This window comes from Mus caroli, unplaced genomic scaffold (genome assembly GCF_978045245.1).
Source record: "Mus caroli unplaced genomic scaffold, Mus_caroli_1 scaffold_10, whole genome shotgun sequence".
Lineage (NCBI taxonomy): Eukaryota > Metazoa > Chordata > Mammalia > Rodentia > Muridae > Mus > Mus caroli.
In genome coordinates, this window is record NW_028227265.1 from 126,029,681 (window position 1) to 126,051,194 (window position 21,514).

The 21,514-nt window shown below is 47.8% G+C and overlaps 2 protein-coding genes across 9 annotated transcripts in view; one reads left to right on the forward strand and one right to left on the reverse strand.

Moving 5' to 3' along the window:
* The first annotated feature begins 7,652 nt into the window (after positions 1–7,652).
* On the forward strand, positions 7,653–18,725 carry Pex11g (peroxisomal biogenesis factor 11 gamma). Of its 6 annotated transcripts, none has more exons than XM_085844246.1 (6): positions 7,653–7,900; positions 9,512–9,700; positions 11,373–11,551; positions 15,493–15,555; positions 16,403–16,550; positions 18,507–18,720. In XM_085844246.1, exons 1-6 carry the CDS (start codon positions 7,841–7,843, stop codon positions 18,585–18,587), a joined length of 720 nt encoding a protein of 239 aa, XP_085700372.1. In that variant the 5' UTR covers positions 7,653–7,840; the 3' UTR covers positions 18,588–18,720. The 6 variants fall into 6 exon arrangements, with proteins under 6 accessions (XP_085700372.1, XP_085700373.1, XP_085700371.1 ...); XM_029480392.2 differs by lacking the exon at positions 7,653–7,900 and adding an exon at positions 7,910–8,090 and having other exon boundaries at positions 16,403–16,515; positions 18,507–18,723; XM_085844247.1 differs by lacking the exon at positions 9,512–9,700 and having other exon boundaries at positions 18,507–18,725.
* A 497-nt stretch (positions 18,726–19,222) lies between these two features.
* Arhgef18 (Rho/Rac guanine nucleotide exchange factor 18) overlaps positions 19,223–21,514 on the reverse strand; it is a 103,760-nt gene continuing 101,468 nt past the window's right edge. For all 3 annotated transcript variants that reach the window (XM_085844244.1, XM_021169406.3, XM_029480389.2), the window contains one exon: positions 19,223–21,504. In XM_085844244.1, coding sequence (XP_085700370.1) covers positions 21,341–21,504 — 164 coding nt within the window. In that variant the 3' untranslated portion in view covers positions 19,223–21,340. The remainder of the gene's footprint in view (positions 21,505–21,514) is intronic.

The following is a 21,514-nucleotide window of genomic DNA, read 5'->3' on the forward strand; positions in this document are numbered from 1 at the left end:
GTGGTAGTCAGACCTTAGTATTATCATTAATATAAAGCATTTCCTGATTTTGTATCACAATTTTTGTATCAAAATTCCTCAGTATTTTGTAAACCATTGTTCTTCACCTTCACCATCTTCTGACTGGTTAAAATAAAGACTTGGAAAGCCTATAGTTGGGCAGGAGAGGAAAAGTCAGGACTTCTGAGTCCAGAGAGAGGGAGAGTTTCAGGTGGGACCTGGGGTGACATGGATAAAGAAGGAGGTTCCAGGACCAGAGACTAAGATGGCAGGTAATGGGCCATGTGGCTGGGAAGTGGGCCAGACCTGCGTTGTTGGGTTAGAATAGCTCAGAATCTGCCCAGCTATAGTGCCTGAAGCTTTTGATAAAGATAAAGGTCTCTGTATCATTATTGGGGAACAAGGGAGGGCATAGAAACTCCCCTTACTTGAACAGCAAGTGCCTTCACTCTCTGAACAATCTTGCTGGCCCCTGTTTATTTTTGAGACAGGTTTTATGTATCCCAGGCTGGCCTCCAACTTGTGATATAGTCAAGGATGGCTTTAAACTGATCCTCTTGCCTCCACCTCCTCAGTGCTGAGATGACAGATGTGCACAACCATGTCTGCTTTATGTGGTCATAGGGATGGAATCCAGGGCTTGATGCATGCTAAGCAAGCATTCTGCCAACGGAGAGCTACAGTACCAGCACCCCTCAAGGTTCTTCTTCTTCTCCTTCTTCTCCTTCTTCCTCTTCCTCTTCTTCCTTTTCCTCCTCCTCTTCCTCCTCCTCCTCCTTTTCCTTTTTATTGAATTTCTGCCATTATTATATAAGTTCCAATTGAAATGAGATGCATTATAATTTTTTATTAGTCATTTTATTCATTTACATTTCAAATGATATCCCCCTTCCATGTAACCCTTCCACAAAGCCTCCATTCCATCCCCTCAAGGTACCTTTTAAATGCCTGTTACCCTACTATCTGAACTATTTGGAAACATACCCTTCGTTAGATAAATTATGACAAATTTGACTTGTCTGTGTGTGTGTGTGAGATATGGGTATGTGTGTGTATATATACATGTGAGTATGTGTGTGTGAGGTGAGATGTATGTGTATGTGTGTATGTGTGCTATGGGTATGTCTTAGTTAGGGTTTATATTGCTGTGAAGAGACACCATGACCAGTGGCAACATTTAATTGGGTCTGGCTTACAGTTTCAGAGTTCAGTCCATTATCATCATGACAAAAAGCATGGCAGTGTCCAGGCAGGCATGGTGCTGAAGAAGGAGCTGAGAGTTTTACATCTTGATCCAACTCCAGCCAGAAGAGATTGTTTTCCAGGCAGGTAGGAGGAGGGTCTTAAAGCCCACCCCCTTCGAGGCCAGCCTGGTCTACAAAGTGAGTTCCAGGACAGCCACGACTACACAGAGAAACCCTGTCTCGAAAAACCAAAAAAAAAAAAAAAAACAAAAAACAAAAAAACAAAGCCCACCCCCACAGTGACATACTTCTTCCAACAAGCCACACTGCCATTCCCTGGGCCAAGCATACTACCACAGTGTATGTGTATATGTATGCTGTGTGTGTTGGGGTAGAGGACTTGTTTTGAGTGGGTTTTGGGAGAGAGAAGGAACTGGGGTTCCTGGGAAAAGCTCAGAGTTGGGTTACAAAGGTGCATTTTTTTTCCTTCCTCTTTTCATTGCTATGGATGGAAGTCAGGTCCTCCCACACTGGTAGGCAAGTGCTCTGCTAGTAACCAGGAATACTGGTGATCACCTATAGTCTCAGCTTTATAATCTTAACAGAAGCAAGAGTAGTAGTGATCACAAGCTCCAGGCCGGGCTAGTCTTCACAGTAGCATCTTGTCTTTACAAGAAGAAAACTGATGAGGCCAGGTGTGGTGGTGCACACCTTTAATCCCAGCACTTGGTTAGGCAGAGGCAGGCGGATCTCTGTAAGTTCAAGGCCAGCCCTCGGTCCTGGGGTCCCACATGGTAGAAGGAGACTGAATCCTGAAAGTTGTCTGACCTCCACACAGGGCTCCTCCCCTCCCCCCAAATAAATGTTTAAAAGGTGAGTTTCATTGTATGTAAATTATACTTCAATAATGCCAGTTAAAAAGAGGACTGGTGAGATGGCTCAGCCGGTAAGAGCACTGACTGCTCTTCCAAAGGTCATGAGTTCAAATCCCAGCAACCATATGGTGACTCACAACCATCTGTAACAAGATCTGACGCCCTTTTCTGGAGTGTCTGAAGTCAGCTACAGTGTACTTACATATTAATAAATGAATAAATCTTTAAGAGAGAGAGAGAGAGAGAGAGAGAGAGAGAGAGAGAGAGATCTATTAAAATTCTGAAGGCCAGGCATGGTGGTACATATTTTTAATCCCAGAATTCAGGAAGCAGAAGTAGGTGGCTCTCTGTGAGTTTGAGACTGGCCCTGTCTACATAGGGAATTTCAGGCCAGCCAGAGCTATTTGCTAAGACCCTGTCTAAAAAAGTAAAAATTGAAGTTATAACAAACACTGAAGCAGTTTGGATGGGTTCCTTCTCACAAAAACAGTTCCAGCCAATTGCTGGCAATGCAGGCATTGGAGGGCAGATCACGGAGCAGGATAGGACAGATCATCAGTAGGGTGCCTGCCTAGGAAGCTCTGTGCTTCTTCAGTATCTGAATCACTTACAGGAAGGACTACAAAGAATTGAAGCCATGATGTATAGAGAATATCGTTTACTCTCATCAACTAGGAACAGAGGTGTGGTGAGATGGCTCAGGTGCTAAATGTGCTTACCACCAAGACTGATGACTGAGTTCAGTCCCTGTAGATGGAAGAAGGAGAGATGCAACTCCTGAAATTGTCAGACAGCCATTTGCACACTGCAGCACCTGCATGCTCACCCACAACAAGTAAATGGAAAAAGAACAGAGGTCTGTCCCCTCTCATTTGTGTTCCATGGTGCCTACTGCAGGTGTTCAGAGTGGACTTGCCTCCTGTGGCTGTTCTCTGTTGGGGAGGAAGATATTGCTGGGGAATGGCAGTGACTCTCAGACCAGTAGCTGGCAACTCCAAGGTCAGCTACAAAGACCAAGGCTTAAGTATTTTTCAACACTCAAATCAAGTTCAATTCTTCACCAGCTGGTAAAAACATGGCCTGCAAATTGTAAAGCATCTTGGTGTTTCTTGGAGAATGGGAGACAGGGTAAGGAAGACATCTGTATTAGTCAGGGTTCTCTAGAGTCACAGAACTTATGGATAGTCTCTATATAGTAAAAGAATTTATTGATGACTTACAGTCGGCAGCCCAATTCCCAACAATGGTTCAGTCGCAGCTGTGAATGGAAGTTCAAGGATCTAGCAGTTACTCAGTCTCACACGGCAAGCAGGCGAAGGAGCAAGAGCTAGACTCCCTTCTTCCAATGTCCTTATATTGTCTCCAGCAGAAGGTGTAGCCCAGATTAAAGGTGTGTTCCACCACACCTTTAATCCCAGATGAAAGGTGTAGCCCAGATTAAATCTCCTTAAACTCGGAGATTTAATCTTCTGGAATCCATAGCCACTATGGCTCAAGATCTCCATACCAAGATCCAGATAAGGATCTCCAAGCCTCCAGATAAAGGTCACTGGTGAGCCTTCCAATTCTGGATTGTAGTTCATTCCAAATATAGTCAAGTTGACAACCAGGAATAGCCACTACAACATCTGAGGTTTACCTCTTGCCTCTATATGCTTATTTCCAGATACACACACACAACAACAACTACAACAACCATCTATCACCACCCTCTCAAAAAAAAAAAAAAAAAAGAAGGAAGAGAAAGGAAAAAATCACCACTTGAGTCAGTCAATCCAAACCGCACAGATTGTATGGCGGTTGGAATATGCTTGGCCAACTGGAAGTGGCACTATGAGGAGGTGTAGTCTTGTTAGAAGAAATGTGTCACTGTGAAGGCAGGGCTTTGAGGTCTCATATATATGTTGAAGTCTGGCCACTGTGATCCAGAACCTTCTCCTCCTAGCTGCCTTTGGAACAAGGTGTAAAACTCTGCTGCCCTGCTTCCCACCATGACGATAATGGGCCAAACCTCTGAAACTGTAAGCCAGCCCCAATTAAATGGCTTCCTCTCTCTCTCTCTCTCTCTCTCTCTCTCTCTCTCTCTCTCTCTCTCTCTCTCTCTCTCTCTCTCTCTTTGAGACAGAGTTTCTCTGTGTAGCCCTGGCTATCCTGGAACTTACTTTGTAGACCAGGCTGGCCTCAAACTCAGAAATCCTCCTGCCTCTGCCTTCCAAGTGCTGGAATTAAAGGCGTGCAACACTACACCTGGCTGGCTTCCTTCTCAGTTGCATTGTTCTTGCCCTTTCACAGCGATGACACCCTCATGAAGAGAGATAGAAACCAGGGGTTGGAATAAGTGCATATTCCTGAGTGTTCATAACATCCTTACTCCTAAGAATCAAAAGATCGACAGAGCCCAAATGGCTGGAAAAACACATTGTGGTCTACCAAGTGGAGTATGACTCCACTTCAGAAGAGATGGAATTATGATACATATTATCATGTTAACAAACCTAAAAAAAGAGATTAGCAAAAGAGGGATGTGTGTGTGTGTGTCTGTGTGTGTCTGTATAGTCACTGTATTAGCTTTCTGTTATTGTAATAAAATACAATTATTAGAAGGAAAGAGTTATTTTAGTCTATGATCTTGGGAGGCTTTAGTCTATAATTTCTTGGCTTTATAGCTTGGACTTGGGATTCAGTACACAATGGCCAGAGTTTCCATGATTTCCAGGAAGTGAAGGGAGACAGAAACAGGCCTAGATACCAATGTTTCTTTCCAGGGCACATTGCCAGTGATCGAATCATCTTTTACTTCCTTCACGCCCCCCCTCCCCCTTTAGAAGGGAGAGGTAGACAGTTTTTTTTGTTTTTGTTTTTTGTTTTTTTGTTTTTTGTTTTGGTTTTTCAAGACAGGGTTTCTCTGTATAGCCCTGGAACTCACTCTGTAGACCAGGCTGGCCTTGAACTCAGAAATCTACCTACTTCTGCCTCCCAAGTGCTGGAATTAAAGGCGTGTGCCACCACACCTGGCAACAGTTTTTATTTTAAAGTTTTATTTATTTTATTCATATGAGTACACTATAGCTGTCTTCAGACACACCAGATGGGGGTACTGCATTCTATTACAGATGGTTGTGAGCCACCATGTGGTTGCTGGGATTTGAACTCAGGACCTCTGGAAGAGCAGTCTGTACTCTTAACCGCTGAGCCATCTCTCCAGCCCTCCCGCCACCTTTTAAAGCAGTGGTTCTCAACCTGTAGGCAGTAACTCCCACAGGGCTCCCATATCAGATATCCTGAATATCGGATATTTACATTATAATTTATAACAGCAAAATTACACTTATGAAGTAGCAAAGAAATAATGTTATGGTTGGAGTTACCACAGCATGAGGAACTGTATTAAAGGGTTGCAGTATTAGAAGGGCTGAGAACCACTCTTCTAGAAACAAACAAGGGCTGAAGAGACGGCCAAGGAATTAATTAAGCACATATGTCTCCTCCAGAGGACCAAAGTTCGTGCAGCTCATAGCAGTCTGTAACTCTAGCTCTGGGGGATTCAATGCTTCTGCCCTCTGAGGCCACCCATACACTTGGTCTTGAGAGCATATGCTCACATGAGCACACAGCACGTGCATGTGCATACATGCACACACACATAAACACACAAAGAGCAGATGGGGAGAGGACACTGTCTGAATAGCTAGGCTGCCTACCAGCTGAGCAGGAAGCTTTACGAATGCAGCTCTCTCAATTGTCCTCCAGTCTGGGGTGGCTTTCTAGAGATTTTTGCATTACCCTGCTCCTGTAAGCAGCCTCAATAAACTCACTGCTTCACCATATCAGACCTGAGTGAAATCATTTCTTTGCTTGATTCTGGGTCTTTTCTTTTCTTTTTCCTTTCCTTTCTTTCTTTTTCCCTCTTTTTTTTTAAAAAAAATTATTGTTATACTATATATATATATATATATATATATATATATATATATATATATAGTATCTGTCATTCAGACAGACCAGAAGAGGGCGTCAGATCTCATTATGGATGGTTGTGAGTCACCATGTGGTTGCTGGGACTTGAACTCAGGACCTTTCAGATCAGCAGTCAGTGCTCTTAACCACTGAGCCATCTCTCCAGCACTGGGCTTTCCTTTTCAAATTGACCTATATTCCCAACCTTCTCCTCAATAAGGTTTACTACCTATCCTTTATCTAGCCTTTATCCACCTACTCATAACTCACCACCCTGAGAGACAAGACTTTGTCACTTTAAGAATACTGGTCTGGGACTGGAGAGATGGCTCAGTGGTTAAGAACACTGACTGCTCTTCTGAAGGTCCTGAGTTCAAATCCCAGCAACCACATGATGGCTCACAACCATTCATAGTGAGATCTGATGCCCTCTTCTGGTGCATCTGAAGACAGCTACAGTGTACTTAAATCTTAAAAAAAAAAAAAAAAAAAATACTGTTCTGGGGCCTGTGAATGTGGTTCAGTATAGAACATCAGCTTACCATGCAGAGAGCTCTGGGTTCCATCCCAGCACCACACAAACCAGACTTGGTGGCACACACCTGTCATGCCAGCACTTCTGAGGTGGAGGCAGGAGGACCAGAAGTCCAAGGCCAGTCTTGGCTACAAATTAATTCAGTTAGAGCCCAGCTTGGACTACATAAGATCTTCTTTCAAAACAAATACTCAAAATACTTGTGTCTTCACTCCTCCAAACAAAACAAAACAAAACAAAACAAAACAAAACAAAACATAGCTGGCTAAGGTGAACCCTCTGAGTGCCCTGCTCAGGTAGATATGGATCAAATACCTTTAGCGATCAACTTTTGTCCTTCCTGGAAGGAAGAGTGGAAGAGAACTTTGAATATTTTGTAGTTGTCTTTACACACACGCGCACCACACTATAACTGTGGAGGTTAGAGGACAGCTAGCACCAGAGTGGGTTCTTACTTTCAACTATGCCAGTCCCAAGGATGGAACTCATGTCTTCAGGCTTGACCTACATGAGCCGCTACCAACTGTGCCATTCTGCTGGCCCAGAGCTCCCTATGTAGATCTGGCTGGCCTGGAACTCACGGAGAACCTCTGCCCCCTGAATGCTGGGATTAATGGTACTTGTTCCCTGCCGAGCTCATTTTTCTTCTAAAGGTGCCTTGTAGCCAGGTAACATCTAATGATGTCTTGGAGCCTTGTGCTACATGCCTATCATCCAGCATTTGGGAGACTAAATAAGGAGTGTAAGGCCAGTTTGAGTACATGGTGAGTTCAAGGATAGCGTGAACTAAATGAGATCCTAAAAATAAAATAAAATAAAATAAAAAAATAAATAAATCTAATCACTCCTCAAAGAAAGTGAAAATCAAGACGCCTTGTGAGAGTACCAGTCACAGATGCTCAGAACAGACAAACTGATAAAGCAGGTACATGAAGCTCACAAGTGAAGGAGAAATCCCTTTTGTGTGGCTCTGACACACGCTTTTGCTTGTCCCCACTCCCTCCCCCGCCCCCCGCCCGTAGGCAATGAATTAATTTTTGAAACATTTTGCTTGCGAAGTTGCCTAAGCAGCGGTGGAGCGGATTTCAACAGGCTTAGAAGGTCATTCTGGGTGCCCGTGGGCAGGGAGGACAGACGTGGCAGTAATACATTTGCAAACTGGGTTCGGGCTAGCACGCCTACAAGGTAGCAGTACTCGGACAAAGGGCGGGCAGTTGCGCCTGCGCGGACCTTCGGCCCTTTCCAGAGGAGTTTGACCCCGCCCTGGGTGACGTCAAGACCGAGTTGCCATGGCTCTGGTGAACCGTCTGGCTTCCGCGCTGGAGTCCCACAGGGTCCGGGACCGCCTGGTGAGAGGAAGTCTGGGGCCTTGGCGGGACCGGAGTGACCTGGAGTTTGGTCAGGTCTCAGAGATAAGGAAAACAGGCCAGAGAGGGGGTCCTAAAGGGACCGGTGTCTTACATGACAGCAGGCTGTCTGCAGGCTGGTGTCTTACCTGAGAACTTCCTACCTCAGCTTCCCGAATTGCTGGGATTACAGGTGTGTGCCATCACACACAGCTTGAAACTAATCATTTCTGATAAGCAAGTGAAATAATAAAAGATCTGGGACTGTAGCCCACTGCTTTCCTAGCATAGACGAAACCTTAAGGTCCGTCCTCAGCACTGCACAGACCAGATATATTGGCACAAGCCAGTGATCTCGGCATTCCTAATGGAAAGATCAGCTGTTCAAGGCCAGCCTGGGCTACAGGATACCCTGTCTCAAAACAAAAGAAACAAAGATACAAGGGCTAAATTTCCGTGTTCTAAGTGTCTTACTGAATGGCCCCCTCTCTAAAGTCTTCCAAGCAAATGACTATTTTGCCTCCTAGACTGCTTTTTCAGTCCTGCTAAAGGCAGAGCTAGGCGGGAAGAGCCTTGTGCCCCTGCCTGTGGGCAAAGGAGAGCCCAGGAGGTGGGAAATAGTTTTGTTTTCTGTCATTTCAACCATTGGTGAGCAAGCTAGCACTCTAATGGGACTCCCCATGGCCACTCTTCTTTTTTTTTCCCCCTCCCCTCCCTTCCCCTCCACTCTCTTCCCCTCTTCTTCTTTGTTGAAACAGGACCTTGTTATGTAGTTCTGGTTGTCTATAACTTACCTTGTAGTTCAGGCTGACCCTGAACTTTCTTGTCCTTATGCCTCAGTTCCCCAAATACTGGCTGGGATGACAGGTGTGCCTCACCACACCTGGCTATGTGGCACTTTTTGGATTTTGATGTCAAGCTCTCCTCTTAACTTCTGCCTTGCCTGGGATGTTGGCTCAATTGGAAGAGTGCTTGTGTATCGTGCACAACTTGGTCTCAGTCCCAGGTACTCCAGATGCTTGTACACCTCTCATTCCAGAGTTTGGGAGGTGGAAACAGGAGGATCAGGAATTCTAATCATGACCACGGTGTCTGGTTAGCCTGGGCTATGTGAGACCCTGTCTCAAATTAACAAATTACAATAATGTTACATCTTTTAAAAAAAGGAAGAGAGAAAGAAAGAAGCTTTCAGTTTTAGCTAGGTTAAGTGCCTCATGCTTGTTATTACAGCCTTGCGGATGCTGAGGCAGGGGCATGACAGTGACTTGCTGGGCTATGCGGTGAGTGAGGTGAACATGAGACTCAGCCTCAGCAACCAAAAGAAAGAAACAAAAGATAAAAACCTTTCAGATTGTGTTGGAGTTTGATGACTCTTAGAACTTTCTGGGTTTTTTTGAGACAGGATCTCAGTAGCCCAGGCTGGCCTTAAACTTGGAGGTGATCCTCCTGCCTCTGTTTCTCAAGTACTGGGAAGTATAGGCCTGATCCACCGTGCCCAGCAACTCTTCCAACTCTTTCCAGGTTCCATCCTAAAGTGCCCATGGCTGGGTGTGTGGTAGGGATTGCAGCTCAGCCATGATTGGAACCATGGTAACCGATTCTGGTCTCCCACAGATCCGGACACTGGGGTATTGCTGCCAGCTGATCGGTGGGGTCCTAGTGGAACAATGCCCCAACAGGTCCGAAGTGGGAAGGCGCTTGCTGGTGGTGTCAGCCCAGTTCAATCATTGCAGGACTGTCTTGAGACTCTTTGATGACCCGGCCATATTTGTCTACACTAAGCAGTATGGCCTGGGGACAAAGGTAATGAATGGTTAATGGGGCTGTAGGGAGAGGGAAATTGAACTTCCTAAGGATCAAGAGCAGTGGCTTCCATGGATGTTTTAAGGGCTTGCTCCAAAATGCTTCTTACTGAGTGATCTTACTATTTGTTATGGCAGTATTGGCCACAGAACTGGAGCCTTGCACATGTTACTTAAGCACTTTACTGTTAAGCTACATATACTGCCCCTCAGTGGAGGATTCTAGGCAGGGGCTCTGCTGCTGAGCCATACTCCCAAACTCAGCAGGTAGGTAAATTGATCATCTGAGTTTAGATGGACAGAGAAAACACTCCTGAAAGTTGTCTTTTGAACCCCCCCCCCCACACACACACACTTTGAAAGTCCCCAAACCAGGGGTGGTGGCCGACACTTGTAATCCTACCACTTGAGAAATAGAGGCAAGTGGATCTGAGGTTTAAGATCTGGGTTGGGGAGATAGTTCAGTCGGTGAAATAATTGTGTAATCCTGAGAACCTGAGTGTGATTCCCAAAACCCATGTAAAATAAGCTGGGTGTGGAGGCCCACGTTTGTAATCCCATTTTGGAGAGGCACAGATGGGAGGATCCTTTGGGGAATCCCATTGCCCAGGCTGCCTGGCCTATGTAGTGAGCTTCAGGACTGAGAGAGAGACAGTCTCAGAAAGAAACAAACAGTGCAGACTGTGCACATGGCTCAGTGGATAGATAGTGATGTGCTTGATGCACAAGTATGAGGACCTGAGTTCAAATCTCAGGCCCACATACATCTTGTTAAAGTAATGTCTCTGACAATAGCATTTCTACAGGGAGGTGACATGTGCAGACAGGAGAGTCCCCAGAAGCATGAAGGACAGCTAGCTTGGTGAGAGGAGTGGGGAGAAAGACTGCCCCCATCAAAATAGAATGCAAGGACTGACAGCACTGAGCTTGTCTTCCAACCGCCACACACGTGCTGTGGACACACACACTTATACTCTCACACCCTCCCTATGTTGACACCCCTCCATTAGGGGAATCACAACTGTCTATAACTCCATCTCTAGAGAACATCACACCGTTTTCTGGTCTTCAAAAGCACTTGCACTAGTGTGCATATATAGCACACACACACACACCCTAGAAGTCAAGCGCATATAGAGTGATTTTGAGACCAGCCTCAGATGTATGAGACCCTTTCTTTAAAACAAAATTTGTGGAGCCAGACAGATGGCTCAGTGATTAAGAGCACCTGTTGCTTAATCATGAGGATCACAATATGGTTCCTAGCACCCATTAACAGCTGCTCACAAATGCCTCTACCTCCAGCTTCAAGGGATCTCATGCCCTCTTCTGGCCCTGGAGGTTACTACGTACATATAGGCGTGTTTATATGTGTGCAACAACAAACTTTGGTGTCTAGCCCTGTCCTCCTGCAATGTTTGTGACTTAGGGTTTTGACAGCTCTTGAGGAGATTCCATTGCTTGAGAGCCAGTGAGCTGTCCGGTGAGCATGAGTAGAGGAAGCCAGGCCTAGCTCTTTTCTTGCACAGCTCTTAGCAGTAGGCTGTACTACTCAGGCACCAGAACACAGACTGTGGTCACAGGGAAGGCTTGTGGGGTCAGAACGGGACCATCCTAGATGGGTAGTGGGGAGGTCTGACTTGCAGGCCTGTTCCCACCTTTTGGTTTTATAGGAGGAGGACATCTTCATCCGATGGCTGTCTGTCCTGAGTAATGTGACTGATCAACTGTACTATCCTTGTGAGCATATCGCCTGGGCTGCCGATGCCAAGGTCCTCCGGGTGGACTCTGCTTGGTGGTGGACACTGAACACAGCCCTCTGGACTCTCTCTCTACTTCTTGGAGCTGTCAAGTAAGTGATATCTGCCAGAGGGGCCACCTGAAGTCCCCAATGGCTGTTACCTCAGCAGAGGCCCAAAAGTTGACCACCTTTCACGTATTAGAATCTCTTTCCTTAAATTTATTATTTTTAACTCTGTGTTTGAATGTTTTGTCTGCATGTATGTCTGTGCACCCTGTGTGTGCAGTGCCCCATGAGAAGCCAGAAGAGGATGTCATATCCCTGGAACTGGAGTTACAGACAGTTGTGAGCTGCTGTGTGGGTGCTGGGAACCAAAAACAGGTCCTCTGCAAGAGCAGCCAGTGCTGTCAGCTGCTGAGCCATCTCTGCAGGGCCCCCCACCCTCCCTGCTGTTTAACCCTCTGTTTTGTTTCTGGTAAGGTAACTGCTGTAAAAGTTAGGATACAAATGGGATCATCTAAACAACAGGTCATTTAGTTCACAGTACTGGAGGTCAGAAGCTTGAAATTAACTCCATGGTGTAAAGTCCAGGTAGGGCAAGGCCAGGACCTTCTGCAGGCTCCACGGTGTGTCCACATGTGTCTTCATCTAGCCAGCCCACATCTCTGCTTGTGCCCCCCTCCTCCTCCAAAGCTGGCACCTCAGTGTCTTCGAGTGTGTCTCTGCTTCTGATCTCCCGCTTCTCTTCTCCTCTCTCTGTGTCATCATTCTCTCTTAATGGATGCATTTATTTTTGAAAGCTTTTAAAGAAAGAATTGATTTCTTACTGTGTTGATGGTTTAGTGCATATGAGTGCGTGTGCCTGTGCCAGAGGAGGATGCTGGCGTCTGTGGGGTTGGTTACCCTCGGCTGTGAGCTGCCTAACATGAATGCTGGGAACCCTATCCACCCCTGCGAGAGCAGTACACTTGGTCCTAGCCACTGAATCCCTCCTCCAGTCCCATTAAACATGAGTTTATAGATTGTGTTTGTGTGTGAATGTGGTGGTGGCGTGTGTGTGTGTGTGTGTGTGCATGTGTGCCCTCACCTTTTGAGGGCAGGGCAGAGGAGGACGTGGAACTGTTGTCACCTTTCTGTTGAGGGCATGTCTTGGCCTGAACCCAGACTTTGTTTTCGGCTAGTTTGGCAGCCAGCAAGCCTCAATGGCCCTCCTGTCCCCACTCCTTAACCCTCAGCACTTGGATAACTGTACAAGACCATGCCCAGCCTGCCATGTGGGCGTTGGGGTCAGAACTAAAGTCCCAATTGCTGTAAGCAATACTCTTAACCATGGGGCCATCTCCCTGGCTCCTCATCACTTTTCTTATCCCTGCATGCGAGTGAGGGCATACATGAGCATGTGGAGGCCAGAGGTCAACCTGAGATGGCATTCCTCAGTCATTGTCCTCTAAGTTTAATTTTTTTTATTATTTGATTAAAATGTCTTTTAAACATTTGCATGTGAGGCATGTGGGGCATGTGTGTACCATAGTGGACAAGTGGGGTTCAGAGGACAGCTTACTGGAGTTGGTCCTTTCCCTGAACCATTTGGGTTCTGGGGTTGGAACTCAGGCCCTTAGGATTGGTGGCAAGCACCTTTGGCTGCTGAGCCATCTTGCTGGCCTTTCACCTCTTTTTTATTTTTTATTTTTCTTTTCTCACTGGTCTGGGCCTCACCACCAACCTAGCTAAGTTGATTGCCCTCCGTACTGATTTCTCTTTTAAGGGATATATCCCCAGCCTTTTTATTAAAAAAAAAAAACCCTTTATTTACTTCATTTATTTACTTTTGTGTGTGTTCACATGTAACATGCATGGTGCATATGTGAGGTCAGACAGTTTGTGGGTGCTGGTTCTCTCCTTTCCCCATGTGGATCCAGGCTTGTCACATGTAACATGCATGGTGCATATGTGAGGTCAGACAGTTTGTGGGTGCTGGTTCTCTCCTTTCCCCATGTGGATCCAGGCTTGTCACATGTAACATGCATGGTGCATATGTGAGGTCAGACAGTTTGTGGGTGCTGGTTCTCTCCTTTCCCCATGTGGATCCAGGCTTGTCACATGTAACATGCATGGTGCATATGTGAGGTCAGACAGTTTGTGGGTGCTGGTTCTCTCCTTTCCCCATGTGGATCCAGGCTTGTCACATGTAACATGCATGGTGCATATGTGAGGTCAGACAGTTTGTGGGTGCTGGTTCTCTCCTTTCCCCATGTGGATCCAGGCTTGTCACATGTAACATGCATGGTGCATATGTGAGGTCAGACAGTTTGTGGGTGCTGGTTCTCTCCTTTCCCCATGTGGATCCAGGCTTGTCACATGTAACATGCATGGTGCATATGTGAGGTCAGACAGTTTGTGGGTGCTGGTTCTCTCCTTTCCCCATGTGGATCCAGGCTTGGCCGTGAATGCCTTCACCCTCTGAGCCCCCTTGACAGCTCCTCATTTTACTTATTATTTTGAGCCAGAACTTCATTAAGTATCCCAGGCAGGCCTTGAATTTAGATCCTCCTGCTTCAGATTCCCAAGAAGAGGGGACAACAGGCCTGTGCCATCATGCCTGGTTCTGCCAGTTTATTTCCAGCCTTTGGATGTATGCTTCTTTGACATGCTTAGCCGATATCCTGATGTGCTTTCCATGAGTGTGGTTTTCTTGCTGACCACAGCTGACCTCCAGGGTCCCCTGAAGCTTGCTCTCTGCATCCCTGTGCACACTGGTGATGGTCTCTCAGCACTCAGAGACTTGAAGGTGGAGACTTGGGCTGAGCTTTTAATGTACTCTGAGCCTCTGCTTATGGCCTCCTGTCTATTACTGGGCAGGTCCACACCAACCCATGCTGGTGGGATTGGGATGTAGATGGGTCTCTCCTGGGATAGGAATATGGTTCAGCATGCACGAGGCCCTGGTTTCCATCCTTAGAAATTGTATAAACCAAATGTGGTTGTACATGCCTGCCATCCCAGAACTCAGAACAGAGGATCAGGAAGAGGCAAGGGGAGTCAGGGCAGGAACTCAAGGCAGAGAACCACTGAGAAAACCTGCTTGCTGGCTCACTTATCGGTACCATCCCCTGCATAGCTTGGATCTGGAACCCTGACCAGGGAGGGGAAGAGAATGAGGAAAGGATTGTGACATCAAGTGACAGAGACTTGGGTACATGTACAGAGAAGTGGGGACTCTGGTCTGTCTGTAACCCTGGAAGCCAGGGTTACATAGTGAGATCCTGTCTTGAAAACAAAACCATCCAACTGACTGACTGTTTCTTTCCAAAAGGAAAGAAAAGCTGAGGTCAGGCAGGATGAGCGCGTTGTAATGGAGTGGCACCCACTGCCACTGTACCCAGGAACCTCAGTTTATTGTGTGCAGTACGGGGGGTGGGGGTGGGAGGAGAGAGGGGAGTGTCAGCTAGTCTTAGGAGGAAGTGTCTGTAGGCAGCAGCTTCAGACTAAATATCTGGGAGGAGGAAGCTGCAGCGGCTAGTTTTTGCATACACTGATCAATCATTTTACTCAGACCCCCTGGGAAACCTTTGTCATCTCTCTTGAGCCTCATCCTTTTGGGAAGCTTTGTCACTGGAATCCCTGACATGGCCGTACCCCTGTCAACCACACATATTCACCCAGGACTCCGCTCACTCAGGCTTCCTTTGCTTTCTAGTAAATGACATGACCCCTACACCCCATATGCCCACAGGCTAATCTGATCCTTAGTCAAGGCCTTCCTCTCCGATGATTCTAGGCTCAGTCAGTTTGACAATTAAAGTCAACTAGGACAAAACCCCAGCCTTTGCCCTACAGGGACAAGTCTCTCATCCCAGGCACAGCTGGTCACTACGCAGGAGGCTGCAAGCAGGACCACGGCTGGCCACATACGGACAGTGGCCAGTCTCAGAGTTCCCTGATAGAGGCTCTGGCTGCCTTAGCTGCTGTGGGGAGCTGACCCCGCCTGCCCGCCCGCCCCTCCCAGATTGTCATGCTGCTCTGACAGAGCATCCCTGTCTCCTGTGTTGCAGGGCCCTGTGGACAATGCTGAAGCTAAGACAGAAGCTGCGGAGCCCCACAGGCACCTCTGCAAGGTACCTTGTCCTAACCTTCCCTGAGAGGTGTATAGAGTGGTCACCTCTCTGATCCATGCCCCTGCTGAGTCTTGCAGGGCTGATGTAGGAACTTTTTCTTCCTGGAGAGTTGGAGAGAGACGTCTGCCATGCCTCATACGGCACCAATGACCAACTAAAGTATGGCTTAATCAAATTCCAACTTGTGGAACCAAACAGAGCCTGAGTGTAGGTGACCTCCAAACAGCTGTTATCATAGGAAAGTCTCACTCCAGCGTGGGTGACAACTTCCTCATAGCTTCATAGTACCTCCATGCAGTCAGGGTAGCATTGCATAGAGCAGGGCTGGGAGGTCAGAAGGAAGCAGCTAAAATGTCTGATGAAGGTCCAGTGACCCTCCTCACCTCTCCATATATGAGGGAATGTCAGCAGTCAGCAGCCCTGATGGCTGTTAGGTTCAGGGAGAGATCACTACTAAAGGAGTACTTGAGAGCATGTGTGTGTGTGTGTGTGTGTGTGTGATGCATGCTGTATCTCTGTGTGATGTGCATAATGTGTGTGTGTGTTTTCACAGAGCATTGCTTTAGCCTCTGGGTGGGAAGTCCTGCTTTTCCCCAGCAGGGAAACAGGTGTGTTAGAATGAGGACTATAGATAGGCTGAGCCATCGTGGCTGATCTCATAGTAGTGTGGGTGATGTGAAGTTTAGACAACAGTCACACTTTCTATGCCCCATGCCCAAGGATTCCGAGAAGGTGTGGAATTGAGGCCATGAGCCATTCTGTGCTTGCCTTTTTTTTCCCCCCCTTCTGGGGGATATGGAAATGCAGGCAATGAGAGTGGCTCTCTCTTTCTCCTTCTCTCCCACAGCCAGCTGCCCAGGAGCAAGCGGAGGGCCATGGAGGCAAGGATATGCTCAGAGGTTTTAACTCTACTCAGCAACCTGGCTGACCTGGCAAATGCTGTGCACTGGTTGCCCCGAGGTATCCTGTGGGCTGGCCGCTTCCCTCCTTGGCTGGTGGGTCTCATGGGCACCATCTCTTCCATCCTCAGCACATGTCAAGCTGCCAGGGCTGGCAGACAGGCTGAGGCAGACAGCCCTTGATGAGGCCCTGGAGTGGCAGGTGAAGGACACTGTGGTGCTCAACAGGACTCAGATTCCCACAAATCACTGGCCACTGGTGCATCCATCAGTGTGTACTCCAGTGCTGGCCCCTGGGCAGGGTGGGAAAGGGGCTGAAATGAGATCTTCTCAGGCCCCAGCTAGGGTTTCAGGGGAAGCTGCTTTCTTGGGAAGGGGGGGGGGCATGAGAACTTCAGGACTCTGAGAGCCAAGGGCAAGGTTTGCAAAGTCCCAGGAGGACAGTGCTAGAGCCTCCCACCTGCTGGCTTGCCTAAAGGTGAGTGGGAGAGACACATGCCTCAGGTCGGGCTTCGGCAAAGCTGGAATATAGGAATGTCTATTAAAATCTCTTGGTATGGTGCCAGTGTGTGCATGAGGTGATTAGAGCAGTCTCACTCTGGTCTTCCCTCTTCTGGGCCTATGTCACAAGGTTTGCTCTCACAAGTGCATTGAACACCAGTGGGAACCAACTCACCTCTGCTCTACCCTCAGCCTACTGGCTTCAGTATCTGACTGAGCTCTGCCCACGGAGCCCAGGACTAGGATCACGCTCTGCACTTCCCTCAGAGGGAAACTGTTGGTCACTGTCTCCAGGAAGGCCACCCTTAAATGAGGGGCCTCAAGGGCTGCAGTGTTCCCATTTAAGCTGGGTCAGGCCATGGTTGTCGGCCTCTCTGAAGATGTGTAGATAGATTCGTGTCCTCTATCAAAGAGACCATGGTAGATTGGGCCTCTTCTTCTTAAGCAGTTTGAGTGTTTATTACATTTTTGTGTGTGTGCACGTGTGTGTGTCACGGCTCTCACCATCCACATCCTAGAGATTGAGCTCGGTTTGTTAGGCTTGGCTGCAGGCGCCTGTACTCATGGGGCCGTTTCACCTGTTCACATGCATCGTTTTTGATCTAAAAGCTAAGTATGTCTGCGAGACTCTGAGCCCAGCCTAGGAGACAGTGGCCCTTGAACTTTACATGATACCAACCTTTTGTGTTTGTCTTGAGACAGTCCTGCTGCACAGCAAGGCTCCTTCCTAAGTACAGCAATGTCTTTTCCTTCCCTTTCTCCCCTCCCTACTAGGGATGGATGACTTGTGTGCTCTACTGTCAAGATACAATGCCCTCTGGCCCTCCCCTTCTGGTGTTGGTCAAAGTCCAAGAAACTTTTTTTTTTTTTAATGTGGAAGATAGGTGGTTGTGGGCCACTGGGATGCTGGAACCACTGGGGTGGAGGGTTAGAGGACCCCAGCAAAGCATTCTATCCTTTTGCTTATGGGCACCTATGCAGAGCTCATGAGTAGGCCAGGATCAGCTCCTATCTCTGGTGGTCCCACCTGCTCGAATTCTTAAGACCATCAGGAAGGAGTCCTGGTATCTGTTCTCCACCTAAAGACTGAGCCCATGAGGCCCTCAGAGGAGTGCCTTACCTAGTCAGGGTGCCAGGAAGACAGGCTGAGCTTGAGGTCCAAGCCTTGCACAGGAAGACCTTTGACATGAACCATGTATGGTGCAGACATGGAACCAAAGGACAGATACTTCTAGAAAAGGCAGCCCACCTGAGCTGTGCAGTGGTTCCGGATGGGGTTCTAAGATCTCATATGTACCAGCCAAGTCCTCCATCAGCTGAGCTCCAGTCCCCATTAAAGCTTATTTTTCTGTGTTTGAGACAAGGCCTTATTTGGCCAGGTTGCCTTGAATTTACTATGTAGTCAAGGACGCGTGAAACTTCTTTTTGAGACATGGTCTCCCTATGTAGCCTCGGCTGGGCTCAAACTCATAGAGGTCTGTCTGCCTCTGCCTCCTGAGTGGTGGCATTAAAGGTGCGTGCCGCCATACCCAACTAAACTTTATTTTTCAGAAAAAGACTTACTTGTGTATGTACCACACGCATGCCTGGTGCCTATGGAGGTTGGGTCCCCTAGAACTGGAGTTAACATAATTTGGAGCCACCATGGGAGAGAAACCTAGGCCATGTCAAAGAGTACCCAGTGCTCTTCAACACTGAACCACCACGTCTCCAGCCCCCAGACCTTAAACATAAAATAAAATTAAAAAAAAAAATAACTAAAGTGTGTGTGTGAAGGTCAGAGGACAAACCTGGATGCTAGCAGCTTGAGACAGGGTCTCTTCAATGCTTACTGTTGTGTACGGTATGCTAGCTGGCCAGTCTCTTGTCTCTGCTTCCCATCTTACATGAGTGTTGGGATTACAGATGTATGCTGCTCAGTCTGGCTTTTAACCTGGCTCAGGCCCTCACACTTGCATGGCAAGCACTTTACGCACTGAGCCATCTCCCCAGCCCCACCTTACACCTCGGATCCTTAAACCTCGGATCCTTTGCCTCCGCCTCCTGAGTGCTGAGATGGCAACTGTGCCCCACCATGCCAAACTGGAAATAGGATGTGGGGCCTCATGCACGCTCTGCAAGGCTCTTCTGACTGAACCACACCCTCGGGTCTACTCTGTATTGGCTCACCTTCTACATTTGTGTTCCTTATCAACAAAAACCTTGGCAGGGCACAGCTCCACGCTCTGCATTCCCAATCCCCAAAGAAGGTCTGTTTTAGCCTGAGATGCTCTGGATAATTTTATTGCTAGAATCTGGTCACAAGTTCTAGCGTGGTTCCAGAATAACCCTGTTGCCAGGATGCTCTGCTATCGCTGTGAAAATAATCAGGGGTAGGCGAAGATCATGGTCACGATTGACAAGGGATGCCACTCAACCTTGGAGAGTGAATGCTGCTGGCTCACCATCTTCACAAATGAGATCTACCAGGAAGGGACCCATGGCTGCTGGTGACAGATAACTGATGACACTGTCCTACTGTGTACACTACACAGCTGAGAACCACCTGGCCACCTGGTGGGGGATACACTGAATCCTTCCCAGGGCCAAGTGGAAACCATTTGAACTTCTAAATCCAAAAAGTCATGGTGTCTGATGGTGAGCCCTCCCAGCTCTTGTTGGGTCTTGGAATGTTCTCTTCACAGAGTGGGAACTTAAAAGTCAGCTTTTCTAAAGTGCTCAGATACATCTCAGTACAAAAACAAAACAAAACAAAAAACCAACAACAACAAAAAAACCAAACCAACAAAACAAACCACAAAACACTGATTAGCAACATGGCACAATGAGGTCTGGAAGATATAGACACACTGGACACAAGATAGAAACAGGCAGGAAAGGACAAGACTAAGAGCTATTCGGGTGCTGGGGTCCATGGGCCTACGGATGAGGACGAGGGGGACCCCGCTCCACTCCTGGCACTCGGAAGTTGTCAGAGACCATCACTTTCAGCACCCCGCTGTCTTACTAGCTCGAGGTTGGACTCTTGGTAACCACACCCATAGTCGCTCCCTGAGCTCATGAGTGCTTAAGTCTTGGCTCTGGAGGGCTCTGTTGCTCACGCCAGCAGCCTCTGACACTTCCCTGTTCCACAGAGGTGGGGATGGCCTGGCCGTCTGCAGACCATAAGGTATTGTCTACCTAAGTACCACAGGGCAGGGTCTTTGTAGTCGTTCCTTAGGACGATGGGCTCTGGAGACTAAGAACCATCAGCGTAGGACTTGGTCCTGCCTGTTGTTAGTACTTCAGGGCAGGGTACAGCAGGGAAACCTAGGTGAGGGATGATTCTGGACCTCAGCCAGGTCTAAATGTGGTAGATCTGGAACTTAGACCTGCCCAGGTCTAGGAACAAGATCAGACCAGAAGACCAGCTGCTGTCCCAACTCCTGCACAGTCTGAGGTGGTACCAAGATGGTCATCTGTGGCTACTCACCGGCAATGTCACTAGGTTATTCCTCCACATGTCCCTGAATGTGTTAGCTCTGCTTTTCTGTCAGAACACTGACGGGACCAGGGAAAATCTGCTCATTTCACAGCGATCAAACACGGTCTGTGCTGCTCTGCTGAAACTGGGGTTCTGTATTCCAGGTAAGGTGGATGGCAGGTGCCCCCTGAGAAGCAGAGTTGGGAAAACCCCAGCCTACTGCAAGGAGTGACAGTTAGTAACCCCTTATCAGACTGATTTCTGAACCCGCAGATCCAATCCATTGCTCCATGGATTGCCCGGGGCTGCCTGAGTCTTTCCAACCCTGTGTCCTCTGGAGTTGCCCAGGTCATTTACTGGTCAAGGCTGTGGCCAGTGCCAGTTGCTGCTTTGGAGGTGGAGATTCGCTGGACTCTGGGTGATTCTAGTGCCTTCTGGTGCAAAATGACTCAGTTCAATCCAGAGATTCCTGCGGGTTATGGAGTCTGCCCCTGGAGCCGGTATCTTCTCAGACCTGCCTGCCCTGCTCTGTCTCCTGGCTGGCTCCCAAGCCTTGTGCTTTATACCTCTGCTTTAAAATATCTCTGTGGTTTAGCTGGGGTTCCACCTTCAACTTAAAAGAACTTTGAGCATATATACACATACATGTGTGTGTATATATATACACACACACACACACACATACATATATATGCATGTATGTATGTGTGTGTGATCAAGGGGGCTACCCATGTTTTGCCACTAAATCTATAGAGAGCTGTGAGACTCAAGGCATACCATTTGGGCAATCTCAGGTGAACAAGTGCCTGGCTGTGCTTGTGCAGGGGAAGGGTATGGCCAGACAGAACAGTCACCTATAGGATCCCTGGAGACATAAAGGGTATCAGGACAGAAAGGGGTCTGCCCTTGGGGCCACGGCCCCTCAGAAGAAGATGACATCTTCTTTGCTAACTTCATCTGTGGTGGCGAGTGGTGTGGTTGGCAGCGAGGAAGCTGGGGAGACAGGTGGTAGTGATGTGCCTCCGAACTTGAAGGCCTCGGGGGGTGTGGCAGCTGGGGCCGGGCTTGGGGCTGGGAAGCAGGGGTCTGGAAGAGA